The sequence below is a fragment of the Carcharodon carcharias genome, chromosome 5 (genome assembly GCF_017639515.1).
Source record: "Carcharodon carcharias isolate sCarCar2 chromosome 5, sCarCar2.pri, whole genome shotgun sequence".
NCBI classification, from domain to species: Eukaryota; Metazoa; Chordata; class Chondrichthyes; order Lamniformes; family Lamnidae; genus Carcharodon; species Carcharodon carcharias.
The window spans coordinates 26373468-26392251 of record NC_054471.1 but is presented as its reverse complement, the minus strand read 5'-3'; the positions used below and the strand labels follow the sequence as shown (position 1 = coordinate 26392251).

At 42.7% G+C, this 18784-nt stretch overlaps 1 protein-coding gene across 1 annotated transcript in view; it reads left to right on the top strand.

The window, feature by feature from the left end:
• The window catches only part of sde2 (SDE2 telomere maintenance homolog (S. pombe)), a 36513-nt gene that overhangs the window by 10834 nt on the left and 6895 nt on the right, over positions 1–18784 (top strand). Inside the window, exon 6 of the mRNA XM_041188644.1 lies at positions 2916–3279. Within this exon, the coding sequence (XP_041044578.1) occupies positions 2916–3279 (364 nt within the window). The remainder of the gene's footprint in view (positions 1–2915; positions 3280–18784) is intronic.

Sequence of the window (18784 nt, the reverse complement as noted above, 5' to 3'; positions counted from 1 at the left end):
TTATATTAAAGACATACAAGCTGCTTGACAGCCCTCCATAGGGAATGACCTGTACACCTGGATAACATGCCCCGCTTCACCTGTGCAATATTTTCTATTTTTCACACCAGCTGTCATTCTAAGTCCGTAACATTACCAGTTTAAGGTGAGGGTTCCCCACATCAGATGACTGGTGGAAGTGAATGCCTTGTGAGAATGGGATTGGTGTTGTCTGTGGGATGCCACCTCCACCCACTCATAACACATCCCCTCACAGTGAAACAATCTGTTGGCATTCGCTATTGTGCTGATTTATCAATGTGTGAAACGTGAACACCAGGATGGACCAGTTGGGCCAAATGGCTTGTTTCTGTGTTGGAAATACTATGAATTAATTGGCAAAAGTAGTGGAAGTTACCCAGCACTCGCAAGCCTATATCTCAGATTCAGGAATAAGGCGGCTGGGGGAGGAGAACACGAGCAGGATCGGGGTTTGATGAAGTAAGCTGAGAGGACACTTGTGTTGAACCCTATCAGTATATTCTTCTATTCCTTTTTCCCCTCATGGACCTCACTAGTTTACCTTCAGATGCATCTTTGCTATTTGCCATGTGTTAGCAAGCCACTTTCTAACCACTCTTTGGGTAAAGAAGTTTCTCCTGAATTTCTTAATGGATTTATCACCCCATGAACACCCCATAAGTCAAAACATTTTGTAATCTGAAGGCAGGTCAGTTGAAAAAGAGCGCGGAGATTGAAAATAAAAGGAGGGGAAGCTGAAGAGGAGCGGCCAGTATGTGAGTGGCCCAGCGAAGGAGTGGAGCTTTGAGGCTTTGGCTCGAGAGGCTTCGGCGAGCAGAAGCTGAGGACGAGTTTGCTCCCAGTGGGATAGGGCCGGGTAAAGTCCTTTAAGTAAATTAGGAGTAGGTAATGGAGGCAGCAGTTGGGGCAGTCGAGTGCAGCATGTGGGAAGTCATGGACAGCACAATTGTCCCTGAAGGTGCATCCAGCTGCAGCTCCTGAGAAGCCGAGTTAGGGAACTGGAGCTGGATGAACTTCGGATCATACAGGAGGCAGAGGCAGTAATAGACAGGAGTTTCAGGGAGACAGTCACCCCTAAAAGTTAGGAGGCAGGTAGCTGGGTGAATGTCAGGAGAAGGAAGAGGAATAGACAGAAAGAGCAGAGCAGCCTGTGGCCGTTCCCATCAACAATAGGTATAATGTTTTGGATACTGTTGGTGGGGATGACCTATCAGGGACAAGTTGTAGTGATCGTGTCTCTGGCACTGAGGCTAGACCCTCAGCTCAGAAAGGAGGGAGGGAAAAGAGGAGAACAGTAGCGATAGGGGATTCGATAGGGGGACAGATAGGAGGTTCTGTGGGAGAGATTGAGAATCGCGGATGGTCTGTTGCCTCCCTGGTGCCAGGGTCTGCGATATCTCAGATCGAGTTCTCAGTATTCTCAGGAGGGTGGGTGAGCAGCCAGATGTCGTGGTCCATGTAGGGACCAATGACGTGGATAGGAAGAAGGAGGTAAATTATTGGAAGGTGTTCTGAGAGATTGGATATATAATTATTTGGACAGCCAAGGGCTGATTAAGGATAGTCAGCATGGCTTTGTGCGTGGTAGGTCGTGTTTAACGAACCTTGTAGAGTTTTTCGAAGAGGTTACCAAGAAAGTAGATGAAAGAAAGGCTGTGGATGTTGTCTACATGGACTTTAGTAAGGCCTTGAACCAGGTCCCACATGGGAGGTTAGTTCAGAAGGTTCAGGCACTTGGTATCCATGGAGAGGTTGTAAACTGGATTCGAAATTGGCTGTGTGGGAGAAGACAGAGAGTGGTAGTGGATGCTTGCTTCTCAGACTGGAGGTCTGTGACTAGTGGTGTGCCTCAGGGATCTGTGCTGGGACCATTGTTGTTTGTTGTCTATATCAATGATTTGGATGATAATGTGGTGAATTGAATCAGCAAGTTTGCTGATGACACAAAGATTGGAGGTGTTGTGGACAGCGAGAAAGGTTTTCAAAGCTTGCAGAGAGATCTGGACCAACTGGAAAAATGGGCCAGAAAATGGCAGATGGAATTTAATGCGGAAAAGTGTGAGGTGTTACATTTTGGAAGGTCAAACCAAGGTAGGACATACACAATAAATGGTAGGGCACTGAGGAGTGCGGAGGAACCTAGGGATCTGGGAGTTCAGATACATAGTTCTTTGAAAGTGGTGTCACAGGTAGACAAGGTTGTAAAGAAAGCTTTTGGCATACTGGCCTTCATAAATCAAACTATTGAGTATAGGAGTTGGGATGTTATGGTGAGGTTGTATAAGACATTGGTGAGGCCAACTTTGGAGTATAATGTGCAGTTCTGGTCGCCTAACTACAGCAAGGATATCAGTAAGATTGAGAGAGTGCAGAGAAGATTTACTAGGATGTTGCTGGGTCTTAAGGAGTTGATTTACAGGGAAAGATTAAACAGGTTAGGACTTTATTCCTTGGAGAGTAGAAGAATGAGGGGAGATATGATAGAAGTTTACAAAATTATGAGGGGTATAGACGGAGTAAATGCGAGTAGGCTCTTTCCACTTAGATTAGGAGAAATAAACATAAGAGGACATGGCTTTAGGGTGAAAGGGGAAAGGTTTAGGGGGAACATTAGGGGAACTTCTTCACTCAGAGTGGTGAGAGTGTGGAACGAGCTACCATCTGACGTGGTAAATGCGGGCTCACTCTTAAGTTTTAAGACTAAATTAGATAGAAGCATGGATGGGAGAGGTCTGGAGAGTTATGGACTAGGTGCAGGTCAATGGGACTAACAGAATAATATTTCGGCACAGACTAGAAGGGCCAAATGGCCTGTTTTCTGTGCTGTAGTATTCTGTGGTTAAAAGTTCAGTTTTTGTGTGCTCAGTAAATTTTCTGGGTTTTATTTCTTACAGGATGGGAACAGAGGATTTAGAAGAATCTGGGAGCTCTGATGAAGAGAGCACAGCAGGGAGCTGCTCCTCCAATGAGGCTACACCTCATTCCGAGAGCTCCTTGGGGAGTGCAAGTGTGGACAACAGTAGCGTTGATGACATGAGGGACTCGCCTGCCAGGCCCCTTGCTGACTTGTATGTGCCTGAGCCTGCTTCAGTACAGCGGGAAACTCTAAACCAGACAGAACCAGGAGCTAGCAGCGAAGCAGCAGCAAACATTTCGAGTTCACAGGACAGCCACAGGCTTTTAACAGAAGAGGGTGCCAGAGAAAGTTCTGAAGACAAGATAGTCAATACACAAGATGTTAATGCACCAAAGGTTAATGTAAGTACTCGTGTCCTATAGTTTCCTAATTTGTGTAATGGTGATTATTTCAAGATAATTGTTAAAGGTAATATGATTGTGGATTGAAGAAGCTGTTTTAATATTTTAAAAGCTTCTATAAGTGACTCCTACATAATTGTATTTGCACAGTAATTTGAGAAAGATTATTTATATGGCTCTTTCTGACATCTCTCCATCTCTTAAGTGCTTCACAATTGCTTTGAGATAGCGTCAGAGCACATGCGCTGGCCAGCTTTCAATTCGCACAGCATGATGCCACAAATGGCAACAAGATGAGTGGCCATCATTTTTTTTACGTGGGTTGAAAGAAGAATGAACTGCTTCTCCTCTTTGAATAGTGCTGTCTAATCTTTAATGTCCACATGAGTAATAAACCCATTGGGGCCTGCGGTTTACCCCTCCAGCTGAAGCCAGGCACTTGCATCAAAGCAGCAGTGCCCTACACTAGTGTCAGCCTGAATCAATTCCTGACATGGCGTTTGAATTTTAGATGAATGCAGTGAATATTGATAATTTACGCAGATTGTGTATTTATGTTGAAACCAGAACAGAAACCGCTCAGCACCTGGCAGATCAGCTAGTACCAGTAGAGAGAGAGAAAGTTGATGTTGCTGACCTTCAGTCAGACAGGAAAACCCAGCTAATGTACTCCTAGGTCTGCCTGTCTTAGCAAGTTTAGTCAATTTAGCATGGAGATGACATAGGCTGTCTGAGGCCCACGGATGGGGTCGCAGGGAATTAGCTGAATGCACAAGAAGCTCTCTGGTAAACAGAAGTTGAGGCGAATGGATTAACAGTTGACCTGCTTTGCTGCGATGTGTTCGCAGACTCTGCATGTACAAACCTACTGCTATCATGTGAATCCAGTTGTCTGCTTTCTACAAATGCGGATAACTGCAACCTAGCACAGGAATGCCATGACTAAATGGCAGAAAGGATTTGCAGGGTCATGAACAAAATATTCCTGAAATCATTTATTCCTTTCCTTAGTAAAAATGCAGGTTCTACTCCTAACATGTTCAGAATGGATATACTATATGGTATTGGATGAACAACCCAAAGCTTAAAGTTGAAAGCTCACCTTGGCAAATTCAGTGAATCTGGTGATTTGTGGCCTAGCTCCAGTAACAGAAATGGTTAAAAAAAAATCTGCTGCCCCATTGTAAAATCCCAGCAGATTCAGTTATTGACTTCAATCCCCACATTATAGTTAGTTGTGTTTATTAAATAGTTGTACAGACTTTGCTTGTGTTCTGCTGGATTAATGTGTAATATCCAGATGGCTTGCCAATTGTGCCATTCTGCACTGCACTAAAGCTGCTGGTGCTGTGAATTTGCACCGTCCGTGTTATGGCAACACTGAAGAAGCTGGACAAGGACAGTGCTAATCAGGGAGGAATAAAATTGCCCATCTGTCCCCTCCGTGTGGAGAAACTTTTATCCTCTCTCTCTTTCCCCATCTGATACTGCTCGGTATGTAAGAAAGCTTCAAGAATGAGCTCAGGACAGGACCAAAAGAGGATTTTACTGGTGCAGTTTAAATTTTCACATGTCCTGCCTGCCCCTTCGTTACCCTGCAGGGAATTATAACACAGACTGATAGCTGAATTTAATGTTATTGATATCACTGTCTCCTGTGAAAAGGAACAGAAATAGCAAAAATATACATTTTCAAATTACAATATTTACATAAAGTGCTTCTGAATTGTGCATCTCTGCATTGTTTTAAGAGAAGCGCATTCTGCGAGGAAATATCAACCCACTGAGGTTGCTATTATATCACTGAGACATTGTCTGTGGTGCAACCACACTTCTCGATGATCATGTTGGGGAACTCTGCCACCTCGATCTCGGTGTAGTTGCCCCTCTTCACCAGGTACATCACAGGCAGTGAGGCGCTCTCCACCACCGCGCAGCTCCTCTCACCATAGTCGAAGGGCCACTGTGGCTGCTTGCAGCCCCCCCCACAGTGAAAGGCCTGGTAGCCGGGGGGCTCGATGATCCAGTACTGGGTCCAGGTCAGCTCCCTGAAGTTGATGAAGTATTCCTGCCTGCAGCAGGTCCCACCTTGCTTTGCACCGCATTCCCCAGTACTCCTAGATATTGAAAAAAAATAGCAAAAATGTATTAGTCAGTTGAAAAATTGCCTGGAAGACAAAGCAGGAGTAAATTGCATAGAATAGACTGCAATGAACTGTTTTGTTAGTTTAGTGTTAAATACGAAATAAAAAGTACAATAGTTAGTGACTACCTTTGAGAAACTAATTTGCAGCTATTTGGTTGGAAGAGATGGCCTTTTAATTTCTAAGAAACACACAACACACTGATTAAATATAGGATAATGGCTGGTTTAAATGACCCAGAAGGCTGTAATTCAATAAAATGTAAGTGACATTCCGAACTGTAGGAAGGGAGATTTAGTGGCTCAGACCTCTTAATTGGATTGTAACCTTGAAATAACTGGTAGCTAGCTGCCTGCTGCTTCTTTGTGACTATGCAGTTTTAATGTTATGCAAAGGGAAGGTTGAGGCTCTGTTGATTAGAACTGGTCACTAAACGTTTCAGAGTTGTGTTGCTGCACCATTTTACTGTAGTTAAATTGAGATGAAACGGGCCCTGCTGTTGTACAGGGATTATCTGTTTTTCCACAGAACATAACAGACACACTTAAAACAAACACTTACAAAGTGGAAGAACCACTTAAAAGTTTCTCTGCTTCATTGCTGTCTGTCAGTTAGGAACTGAACAAAGACTGCGTTACCTGTGTTATTTGGGAACTGACCAGAGAAACTGACCAGAGACTAAGTTTTGTTTTTATTTTTGCAGCAAGGGGGAGAGCTTTTTTATTCTAGTCTCAAATGCTGAGAAGGAAGAGGGGAATAATTGTTTTCTAAGCACTAATCTCTGACGCTGACCTCATGGATTCAACATGTTCCATGGATTTCCCCTGGCTGACTTACATTGTGCACAAATGGAGTGAAATGGAAGGAATAGAAGAGTGAATGACGTAAATGTTTCCAAAAGTAAACACTTAAAATAAACCAGTCAAGCTGGTGGGACAGGAAGGAGAACTTCATGTGATAGAAAATCCTCTGTTCCTGTCGTTATGAGGGGGAGGAGTTGGCGTAGTGATAATGTTATTGGACTAGTAATCCAGAGGCCCAGGCTAATGCTCTTGAGTACATGGGTTCAAATCCCACCATGGCAGCTGTTGGAATTTAAATTCAAATAATAAATCTGGAATATAAAGCTATCTAAGTAATGGTGACCATAACAACTACGATTGGTTGTTGTGAAAACCCATCTGGTTCACTAACCTGCCATTCTTACCTGACCTGGCCTACGTGTGACCCCAGATCCCCAGTAATGTGGTTGATTTTTAACTGCCCTCTGAAATGGCCTAGCAAGCCACTTGGCTCAAGGGCACTTGGGGATGGGCAACAAATGCTGGCTGGTGATTCCTGTGTCCCATGAAAAGATAAATAAATAAAACCATGCAGGTGTAATAATTGAGATTTATTGGAGTAAGTTGTTTGGGAGAGAGGATTAGCTGTTATTCCAGAAAAAATGGCTTTGACTGAAGGCTTACCCATATTCCTCAAGGTTGAGAGTGTAGACAACTAATTCTGGTTTGCCCAGGACTTGGTCAGCGGGACTCTGTGTGGTAAAGTGCACCAGTTTGGCCAGTTTAGCTGCGTAGCTGCCCATTCGCTCCGCCTCAATCCAGATCTCCAGGTACATGGGCTTATCTGTAGTCGTCATCCAGTAGTGCACGGCCTGAGTGACATCTAGACTTCTCCACCCAGAGTCGAGGATTGGAACTAACCTGCAAATTGCAGCAAAACCGAAAGCTGTTTAGTTGATTACTTTTCCCTCACCTTTCCAGTTTAAAAACACACTTTTCCCTCACCTTTCCAGTTTAAAAACACAATCAGCCAGCAACCAAATATTGCACCACATTGCTGAGCTATTATTCACAAAAGACGTAAGTAACAATCCCGTGTTCCATGTCGTTCTCTAAATTTGAGTGGCCAGATTACCAACATGGGTAAAATAAAAGGACAACATGGCTCACTGAACGTTGTGTCTCTCTCATTTTAATTTCTGTCATGACTTTTTGTAGAATCCTACAGCACAGGAGGAGGCCATTCAACCCATTGTGTCTATGCCAGCACTCTGAAAGCACTATCCAGTTAGTCCCACTCCCTGGGCCTTGTCAAAGTATTTAAAAAATACATGGTGTAGGGCTTACATGAGGTAAATCCCAAGTATTACTTTAAAATGAGGAAGAGTAGTAGATGGCAAGCCTGAAGATTTTGCCCCTCCAAGTATTTATCCAATTCGCTTTTGTAGCCCACGACTGTTTCTAGGAACCTTTCGGTGGTTGGGGGGCGTGGTGGTGAGAATCCGAAACACTCGTAACTTACAGCATAAATAAAATTCTCCTCATTTTACCTCTGTATTTTTTTTGCAAAAATATAATTTATTCAGAAAATATCTGAAAGAACATTACAAAGCATTGCAGAATGGCCATCACAAAAAGTGTAATCATATTAAAGTTTTCCACATAGATTATGTCGTACCCTGAGGTGCGTACCATTGAGTGCAATCAATGAACATTAGACATTTCATAATGGTCATAACAGACAGTCAGACAGTGCAATGGTAATTAAGTTGTCTACATAGATCGTGTTGCATTTTGAGGTGCTTCAATACAATTGTGATACATGTAATATTCACACCTTACCTCTAGTTCTTTTGTGTAAAATAAAATTCACCTTTCTATTCTGTTTATTTTCCACAAGTTTATACTTGCTGTCTACTACCCTTCCTCATTTTAAAGTAATACTTCGGGTTTACCTCATGTAAACCCTACACCATGTATTTTTAAAATCCTTTGACAAGGCCCAGTTTATCAGCTATTTATCTTTGTTCTCTTGATATAAATGAAAAGTTGAGTCCACCAATCTTTCTCAATAGCTCAGGGACTAGCTGTACCATCAAAAAAGGAGCAAGTTTCAACCTGATTTATGATGAACTCTAGGGACGCTGTTATTGTCGTTGCTTAGCCTCAGGCTAGGAAAGGAAATGTACTTGCCCAGAGTTTCCAGTTCCTGATTGCTCTTCCATTGACCCTGTTTGAGGATGGGATGGTCTTAGCTGTTATGTTTAGGTGGTCAAATAGAGCTCTGATACCTCCAAGTAAAGTTCACGTGAATAATAGTCACTTTGGAAGGATACCCAGAGTGTGCCTAGTTGTTTGACAAGGAGTTGGTGCCTTCAAAGTTGGAGGGGAGAACATCGTATGTGTCATTTTAAAAAAAACTATGTTGAGCAAAAATTCAAACACAAAACTTAAAATACTAGTTGTGTGCAGGGGAAAACAGATTGACTGATATCCTTCCTCTTTATTATACCCTGTGGATCTTACTGAAGCATGTGAGGAGGAGAGGGACAGAGGACCTTGTGAGGATAGAATTGGACTCAGCTGTTAAGATCCCTGCTGATCTCAGCAAAGGGCCCATCTGAGGAGGAAAAAAATTTCCTTGTCCTGTTTTGAGTATTTCCCCAATGCCCTTTTAAATGCGCATGTTCCTGCTATTTGGTTGCTCTCTTGAGACTTAAGACGAGGAAAATGAATCTAAAACAAAAACAAAAATAGCTGGAAAAACTCAGCAAGTCTGACAGCCTCTGCGGAGAGGAATACAGTAAACGTTTCGAGTCCACATGACTCTTCATCAGAACAGATTCATCAAAATGAATCTAATCTATCCGGGTTGAAGTTAGAAAGCGAGTTGGGAAAGTGAGTTGTGGGGAGAATGCATAAAGCTGAAAAGGGACATAGGCTAGTTAGGTGATTGGGCAAGAAGTAGCAGATGGAGTATAATGTGGAGAAGTGTGAAATTATATCCAACTTTGGTAGGAAGAGTGAAAAACAAAAAGCATGGAGAGTCTAGAACTAGGGGTAACTGTCTCAGAATAAGGGTTAAGGGTCATTTAGGACTGAGGTAAGAAGAAATTTCTTTCCTGTAATCAGATTTTAGGCTAACTGATCTATAATTCCTTGGTTTCTCTGTCATCTCCTTAAATGGCAAAATGATGTGCAGTTTTCCGATCTGAAGGATCGAGAATCAAAAGAACTTTGTACTTGCACTAATCATAATCTTCCAATATTCTCACTCAGACTTCCTTTAAAGCATAAATGGAAACCTTCAGACCCTGGGGATTGGTCACTCTTTACTGCCATCGTTTTCTTCATTATTGCTATTTGCTTGCATTAGTTTTGTTGAGTCCCTTGCCCTGATTCAATATTAGTTTCCTTGGGATGTTCAATATACTCTCCTTTTCCTCAACTGCAGCAGTTTATGAAAGCAGCTCACCACCAACAGCTCAAGGGGAATTGGAGATGGGCAATAAATGCTGGCCTAGCCAGCAATGCCCACACCCCGTAAATGAATTAAAAAAGACTCAGGATGGCCTCACGAAGGGGGAATCATGATTAACAAATTTATTAGAATTCTTTGAGATAACAAGCAAGATAGATAAAGGGGAACCAATAGCTGTAATCTATTTGGATTTCCAAAAAGCGTTTGATAAGGTACCACACATTAGGCTACTTAAGATAAGATCCCATGGTGTTGGCATGGATAGAGGATTGGCTAACTAATAGAAGACAGAGTTGTGGGATACGGGGGGCATTTTCAGGATGGCAACCTGTAACTTGTGGAGTGCCACAGGGATCAGTGCCGGGGCCACAATTATTTACAATATATATTAATGACTGGGATGAGGGAAATGAATGACTGTTTGCAGATGGCACAAAAATAGGCGGGAAGGCAAGTGGTGAGAGTGACACAGAGTCTACAGAGGCATGTAGACAGGTTAAGTGAGTGGGCAGATGGAATATAATGTGGGAAAGTGTCAGGTTATGCACTTTTGGCAGGAGGAATAGAGAAGCTGAATATTATTTAAATGGAGAAAGACTGAAGAAAGCTGCAGCACAGAGGGATTTGGGGGTCCTCATGCATGAATCCCAAAAAGCTAGTATACAAGTTCAGCAGGTAAGAGGTAAGGCAAATGGAATGTTGGCCTTTATTTCAAAGGGAATGGAGTATAAAAATAGGGAAGTCTTGCTAAAACTATACAAGGCACTAGTTAGACAATATCTAGAATACTGTGAGCAGTTTTGGTCCCCTTTTCGAAGGACAGATATACTGGCATTGGAGGCAGTCCAGAGAAGGTTCACTAGGTTGATCCCGGATATGGAGGGATTTTCTTATGAGGAGAGTTTGAGTAAGTTGGGTCTGTACTCATTGGAGTTTAGAAGAATGAGAGGCGACCTTATTGAAACATATAAGATTCTTAGGGGGCTTGACAGGGTAGATGCTGAGAGGGTGTTTCCCCTTGTGGGCGAGTCTAGGACCAGAGGGCATAATCTCAGAGTAAGAGGTTGCCCATTTAAAACAGAGGATGAGGAAATTCTTCTCTGAGGGTAGTCAATCTGGAATTCTTTACCGCAGAGGGCTGTAGAAACTGGGTCGTTAAGTATATTCAAGACTGAGATAGACAGATTTTTATTCAGTCAGGTAATCAAGGGTTATGGGGAAAAGGCAGGAAAGTGGAGTTGAGGATTATCAGATCAGCTATGATCTTATTGAACGGTGGGGCAGACTCGATGGGCCGAATGGCCTACTTCTCCAACGTTTTATGGTCTCAAAGTCATTACTTACTATGTCTGCTATTTTCTTATTTTCATTGGTAACCTCAGTTATCAGTATTCTAATATAATTGTAAAAATTGTTTGTGTTGATTTTGAAATCTCTTGCACCTTTGTATCATACAATCTGTTGTTATCCTTTCCTGCTCTTTGTACCACTGTGGTTCAAAAAAGGGCCCATCACTTAGGCATCAAAGGATGCCCACTACCTTGAGAATTAATAGATTTAAAAAACATTGCCAAGTACAGAATGAGTCACAAATGATTGATTAAAAAAACCTTTGACAAATAAGAGACAAAGGTCAGCTTTAATGTCAGGTACTTTTCTTTTAAAAAAACAAAAATTGGCCTTTTGTTAAAGATCTGCCAAACATCAGATTATATTCCCACATTATTCTTGTTCTTACCTGGAGTCTATGAGTGAGGTCCTGTTACTGCCGTCAGCCAGAATCTTGACCCAGTACACGCTGACCCTGGCGTTGTTAACCGGCCGGCTGTGTCTCCTGGGAGGGAGCTCCCACTTGTGGATGCCTTTCTTGAAGAGTTTGAGCTCCGCCATGGTCACCTCGCTGTTTTCGGGGATCAGCCCCTTCATATCAAAAACCAGCCTCTGCCTGCTGGGGTCAGAATAAAGCACGTCTCCTGTCATATCTGGGGAAATGGAACAGAGCACAGATAAGGCGGTTTGTAATCTCGTTTCCACTCGATTGCCTGAGAATATTGCCTCAAAAGATTTCTGATAATTAACCGTATCCCAGACAGTGTGAAATTGGCTGCAGCCTTTATAATTCGCCTAGCTGTGAATCACTCATCAATTTGCAGCTCTTAATTGTAAAGCTCTTCCATACTTCTTGCCTCCTGTTACCCCAGCCCCAGACAAGGCTGAGGAGTTCGAATAAGTCATTTGTTATCAACAAATTGTAATCCTTGACAGTTTTTTAAAAAAGACACTTAAAGTACACCCTTATTTTGAAGCACTTAGTAGCTCCATTGTTGATAGTTACTGTGTTGACAAATTTCAGCCAGAGTTCCCACCCATGACCATTTTCCTGTCCAGATGAGGACAGGACCAGTTGTGATGCCTTCCATAGTTGAGCATCCTACCAGCATGTAATGAATGACCACCTGCATGAGGTAACCTAGAAACATATCTTTTAAGATGTTGAGTTCACACCGTTTCTGTCTGGGGATCCATTCTCTAAGTATCTTTTTCACTTTTCAGGGAAGTGATGTGTCATTGCGCAGGTGCAGGAACCAGGGTGCTAGCTTTCTGCATCTACTCAAACTGACACTCTTACACCCACTTAATGCATTGAGGTTATGTTAGAGCTTCTTCCTGGCGTTTATGCTGTGGAGTGCAGTTGACAGTGGGGAGACTGCCGCAGCATAAACTCAAGGAATGAGCTCTAACATATACCCACCCGCATCTTCCTACGCTGGCTGTAGTGCCTTACCATAAGCCATTTCCCAAAGCCATGCAGTGCCCCTGGGAAAGATGTGTGGGTTGGTGAAGTTAATGTCCTCGGATCCAGAAATAAACCAATGAATTAAAACCAATTTACCTGTATTGCTTGTAATTCCTCGTAAAATGCCAGCTAGGCTGGGCAGAGCTCTTCGCTTCCTCTCCTTGTCCTTGTGGAGCCGCAGCATGGTGATATACTTGTTCCTCACATGAGCTGGGACCATTGCATTCTCCAGGTCTCTCTTTTCAATCTGCGGCACTTCACTTAGCCCCAGTTTGTGAAGCATGGCATGCTTAATGTTGTCATGGGAGATTCCACTCACCTGCTTTGCCTGAAGCATGAGCAAGACAAAGCCAAGCAGTACAATGGTCAAGCTGTTGTTGGTTCTGGCCATGTTCTTGGAAGGTCCGATATGACTGGGGACTTCACCTTTCCCCCACCCCTCATATAGCTGCCAAATAAAAGTGCTGGCTGCCTGCTCTCTCAAACTGATGGTTGCCCTTGAGTTTTTAAAGGAGCTGCTGTACTCCAGACAAAACGGATTATATAACGAGACCAGACATCAAAGACCATGGCGTCAAAGTCACACCCGTTAAATTTGGTTGACACCTTCTAACCTCTGAAAATTGCAAATTAAACAGGGGACTGGGCTAATTAAAAAACATTGAATGTTTACAAAGGACTGCGCTAGCCCATGTGAAATTTATAGCAAACGCAAAAATCTGTGAGAGTATGTCTGTCTATATTCCTTTTCTTTAATTGTTCCTTACATCTGAGATAAAAACAAAAAACTGCGGATGCTGGAAATCCAAAACAGAATTACCTGGAAAAACTCAGGTCTGGCAGCATTGGCGGAGAAGGAAAGAGTTGACGTTTCGAGTCCTCATGACCCTTCTGTTGAAGGGTCATGAGGACTCGAAACGTCAACTCTTTTCTTCTCCGCCGATGCTGCCAGATCTGCTGAGTTTTTCCAGGTAATTCTATTTTTGTCCCTTACATCTGCCTCTCCTTAAAGGTGTGGTGGCTTGTGCTGAGGTACAGTGACTCAGGACCTGTTAGCTCTCTAGCCCAAGCATCCATGATCCATATGTGACCCAGGTCAGTGAGTGCTGCTTGGCTGCAAAGGGGGCGTTCACATCAGATCTGCCCATTTTAAATCGATGTTAATGTTGGTGTCAAATTTACCCATCTATAACCAGTGTTAACGCACATGCAAAGGTTCTGGATTGTGACCAGAAGCAGAAACTTAAGCTGTTTTTCTTTTCCCTTCTTACTAACTGAGGGGCACTGAGGCTACTTGTATTGTCATAGCCTAGATCAGATAAATATGGGAACTTGAGACTACATGAAACAGTTACATATTAAGCAATACGCACAAAGCACAGAGAGAGGACCATGGACAAACAGAATTATGAAGTTTTGATAATGTGGGGTTCTGAAGTTGACTGTGACACTTGAGTGAGTGTTTGTAACATCACAAAGTTACTATCAATGGAGCAGCACAGTAGAGGGGAGGCAAATTTTGCTTTTGCCCATACTGTGGTGGCCAGTTCATGATATTGGCAAAGCTTTGGCCAGGATGCTGCCAACACCGCAGTTTAGATGGGTCTAAAGGTAGCAGGGAATAAATGTAGCATGCACTACATTCTGTATACAATTAAGTTAAAGGTTTTCACATGGAAGATGAATTTTGTTGTGTGAACAATTGCATCTGCCTAAGTAGCTATGATCTGATGTGGACTGGGGAGAGGTGGTTGAAGATGAGAGCAGCTCAGTATTTTATCACACTGCTGTGCTGATGCAAATTTCCTTGCAATCAATAGTGATGAAAATTCACTTCTACTGCTGCCTCGTCAGAGAGGGGCTGCGAATTACATAGAATTGTATTGTATCTACAATGTTAAAATTGGCCATTCAGCTCAACAGGTCAGTGCCAGAGTTTATACTGCACAGGAGCTTTCTGCTTACCAAATTTTATATATTCTTATCATCATAACCTTCTATTCCTTTCTTCTTCGTATGCTTATCTAGATTCCTCTTGCATGCTAGTCACCTTAACTACTTGTGATAGAGAATTCAACTGTGGGGAAGCCAGTTGCCGATTCCATGGTATGTCTGACCCAGGAAAGGAGTGGAATATACAGTCATATATTCAATCCATTTCTCACCATTTTTGAATATGGTGCTAATGTTGTCAGACTCTTAATGCTTCATTAAAATAATTAAAAATAAGGCAATAGATGACTGGCAATGAATTAGGAAGTAGCAAATCAATATACTACAATTAAAATTACTGCTTTAGACTGTCTACCAACTGTTCAAATATACATTGTTGTAAAGGGAATGTCTTTTGTCAGTCGGCCACAAATGATCAACAGCTGTTAATGAAAGGGTAATAAAGATAAACTTAACACTGCCAGTGGCTCTGAGTTTACCTAACGAGGCTGAAAAGCACGAGGCCAAAAAGATCCACGATTGATCTCTGAGCCAGTGTGCGCTGAATTAACTGATCTCATTTGGGGCAGCAGTCAGAGTACTGTGATTGGTATCAGTACCCCTGGGCTAGAAATGGGGTGAGAAATAAACCAATGTCGGTGCTCAAAGTGAGGATGCTCATGTACCCTGTGGCTGCTGGCCTACCTTGGCTTCTAGTCTGGTAACACGATTTTAAACTGCTCATCCTTATTTTCAAATCCCTCCATGCCCTCATACCTCCCTATCTCTGTAACTTTCTCCAGCCCCATAACCCTTTGAGATCTCTGTGTTCCTCTAATTCTGGTCTCTTGCGTGTCCCTAAAATAAATACTCCTCTGTTAACAGTCAAGGTTTCAGTTGTCTGGGCCATTAGCTCTGGAATTTCCCCTCTAAACCGCTCCTCCTCTACCTCCTTTTATAACCTACCTCTTTGACCAAGCCTTTGATCATCCTGCCTTGTGTCTCCTGGTGTGGCTTTGTGCCAAATTTCATTTGATAGTTACTTCTATGAAGCACCTTGGGGCATTTTACTATTTAAAGGTGCAACTTATATAAGGTGCAAGGTTATATAAATGCAAGTTGTTGTTGACACATGCTGTTGCAGTGTTATTTGGGAGGTACTTGTATTATATCATGGGCAGAGGCCTATAACACGGAGAGCTGCAAGTAGGAAAATGATAGAGGAGGAATATTTGACTCCTTAAAATAACTCGCAATGTTTTCTGAACTTTGTTGCAACCTGCAAAGAGAGAGGGAGATGGATGAAATAGAGAAGAGAATAGTATCTTTAAAACACTGGCTCGTCACAGTGGCCAAAGCGAGACTCTGAGCAGTAAGGAAAGAAGGTTTAACAGGGGTGCTTGAAACATGGTCAGCGCAATGCTGAGGGAGTTCTGCGGTGTTGGAGGTGCTGTTTTTGGATAACACATTAAACCAAGGCTCTATCTAAGTGTCCTGGCCAATATTTATCCATCAACCAACTACACTTTAAAAACAGCTGTCAATGGGAGATTCTCTCTCTTCATGTAGTGTCTTCATTGTCCAGGGATTGCTAATCGTGGCTTATGCCATGATATCACTGAGGCAAGGTGAGAAGGCAGGCCTTAAGAACTGCTTCAGCCGTTACGGGGATTGAACTTGCCACATTGCTGGTGTATGCTGTACCACATGCTAGCCTTCTAGCCAATTGTGCTAATCAATGCCCTGTGGGAGATTTGCTGTGTGCAAATTGGCTGGCACATTTCTTATATTACATCTGTGCTTTAGAAAGCACTTCAGTGTCTGTAAAACCATTTGGGACACCCTGAAGTTGCGAAAGGCACACATGAAGGGCGTGCCTTTCTAACTCCGATACAGGCTGACCTGTCAGGATAGCAAGCGTCTTTTTTTTCCCTCTGCTTTTAATTTTGAAAGATCATTTTCATCTGTATTCATCAACTCAAATCTCATAGCCTATGCCTCTGTGACTTTAGACTGGGAGGTAAAGATGACAACTCCATGCCAGATTTTGCCTGGTTTACAGTATATAAAACATCTGCACACACAAGCTTTTGCCAAAAACACGTGTTTTTCTAATTTGCCTAAAAAATGGAATCAGAATACAAGCAGCATTACTTGGCTGCACAAGCACAGTAAGGAGTAGCTTCACTATTATCAATTCTTGACTTTTCGTTAGCATTACAAAAGACTGCTCACAAATCCTGCAATCAAAAAGGATAATCACTAGCCTGTGAAAGCCTGCAATCCACATTCCTGCTGCTAGGAATATCCCCGTCTAACTTGGGAGCTCCTGGAATACGCATCCACATGGTACACTTGTGTTTGATGAGGGGCTGAGAGACATCAGCAATTGGTCTGGCGTTTTGTTGCTAACTACTCCGACTTGACTTTGGGATGCAGAGTGAAAACTAACGTGTGCAAATAAGTGTCCTGAGAGAAAAACAAACTCATACACCATTGAAGGAAAGCTTTCTAACAAATGAGTTGGATAGGGTAGACAGAGAATCTATTTCCTCGTGTGGTGGTGGGGAAATCCGGAACAAGGGGGAATAATCTTAAATTCAGTATTGAAACTAGGAAGCATTTCTTCATACAATAGCGCAGTGGAAATCAGGAACTCTCGCAAAAAATGTTGATGATCATTTGAAAATCTCTGATCACAAATTGATAGATTTTTGTTAGACAAGGGTCTCAAGGGACATAGAATCAAGGTGGTTAACTGGGATTAAGACACAGATCAGCAACCATCTAATAGAATGGCAGAAGAGACTCGAGGGGCTGAATGGTCAAGCCCTGTTTCACTGATGGAAGAGCATTAAGAGACTTGCACTTTACTCAAACAAATTATTGGGGTTTGCAATATGTCAAAACTGCCAGTGCTTAAATTCTACCCCATTAACAATAGAATTCAGCACATCATTGACAACACTGAGACATTTCACAGTTCACAAAGCTGTAATCAGGACTTTAATTGTGCCCAAATGTGCTTTTGATACTCAGTCTCGGCATGTGGGCATCATGGCAAGGCTGGTGTTCATTGACAATCCCTAGGTGGCGAGAAGTTGATGGTGAACTGCTATACCCATTCTTGAACCACTATGTACATATGGTACAGATTTTCTCCAGGTGCTGTTAGAAAGAGCATTCCAAGATTTTGGCTCAGTGATGATAAAGGAATGGTGACATACTTACGAGTCAACCTGGTTTTCCCGTGTGTGTGCTGCCCTTGTTCTTCAAGGTGGTAGAGCCTGTCTTGTAGACTTCACTCTTTGTTGGGGCAGTGGGGATGTCTTCTCCAGCATAGCCACGGACTGTCTCCAGCATTAACTAATGCTGAATCCGGTGTGTTGGTCTGACTGCAGGTATGCTGAGTGTATGGCACAGTGTCATACAGGGCAGTGATGAGACTACCACATGGAGGGGCAGATAACTGACCCTAGCGCTCAGCTTGCATACTCCCAGGACACCATGCCCGAAGTTCCAGAAGACCATATCAGCTAACCAAAGAAGTAGAACTGCATCATTGCAGAAAGCAAATGTGCTTATTGTAATGAATACACAAATCTGACTCCCTGGAGTTCAGGGTGTCAGGATTGAAATCCTGTGCTCCAGTTATGTTTCCACAAGATACAAAATTTAGGATAGTGAGCCCCACCTATGTATTTTTTATGTATTGGTGTTAGTGCAAGATGCGTGTTGTACCTTTGTGCTCTCATAACATATTAATGACCCACATAACATTTCCGCAAACGTTGCAAAAGGTGTAACGGTGCAAAAAATTGTGTGCTTACTATTGTATCCTCCAGTCAGCTGGAGGGGAGATGGGGGTCTGACTCTTCTTGGCATTTACTTTACCAATTTTTTTCTATCTTCCTGAAATCCCTTGATGCTGATGGGCTGAGCTTCAAACACTTGCATTTACAGAGGGGTTCCTGTGCATTCAACAAAGAGGCTTGGGAAGAGATTTCCACTGGGCAGTGTGCAGGACAGCCTGTGAGGGAATACAAGCAATAAGGAACAAATGATAGTTGGGAGTTTGAGGACAGAATGTAGCAGGAAAACTGTAGCTATCCAATAGAACATGGAATGGAGTGTTTGGGGTTTCACTTGCCCATTTATAACCTGGCTTTATCACAGGCCCCCTTCAGAAATTATTGAAGGTGGCAGGGCAGTTTGAGACAGTGATTAAAGTGGGATTCTGGGCTTTATAAATAGAGGCGGAAAGTACAAAAGCAAGGAAGTTATGATGAACCTGATTGGACTGCTCTACAGAGAGCTGGCATGGACTCGATGGGTCGAATAGCCTCCTGTGCTGTAAGGACTCTTTAAA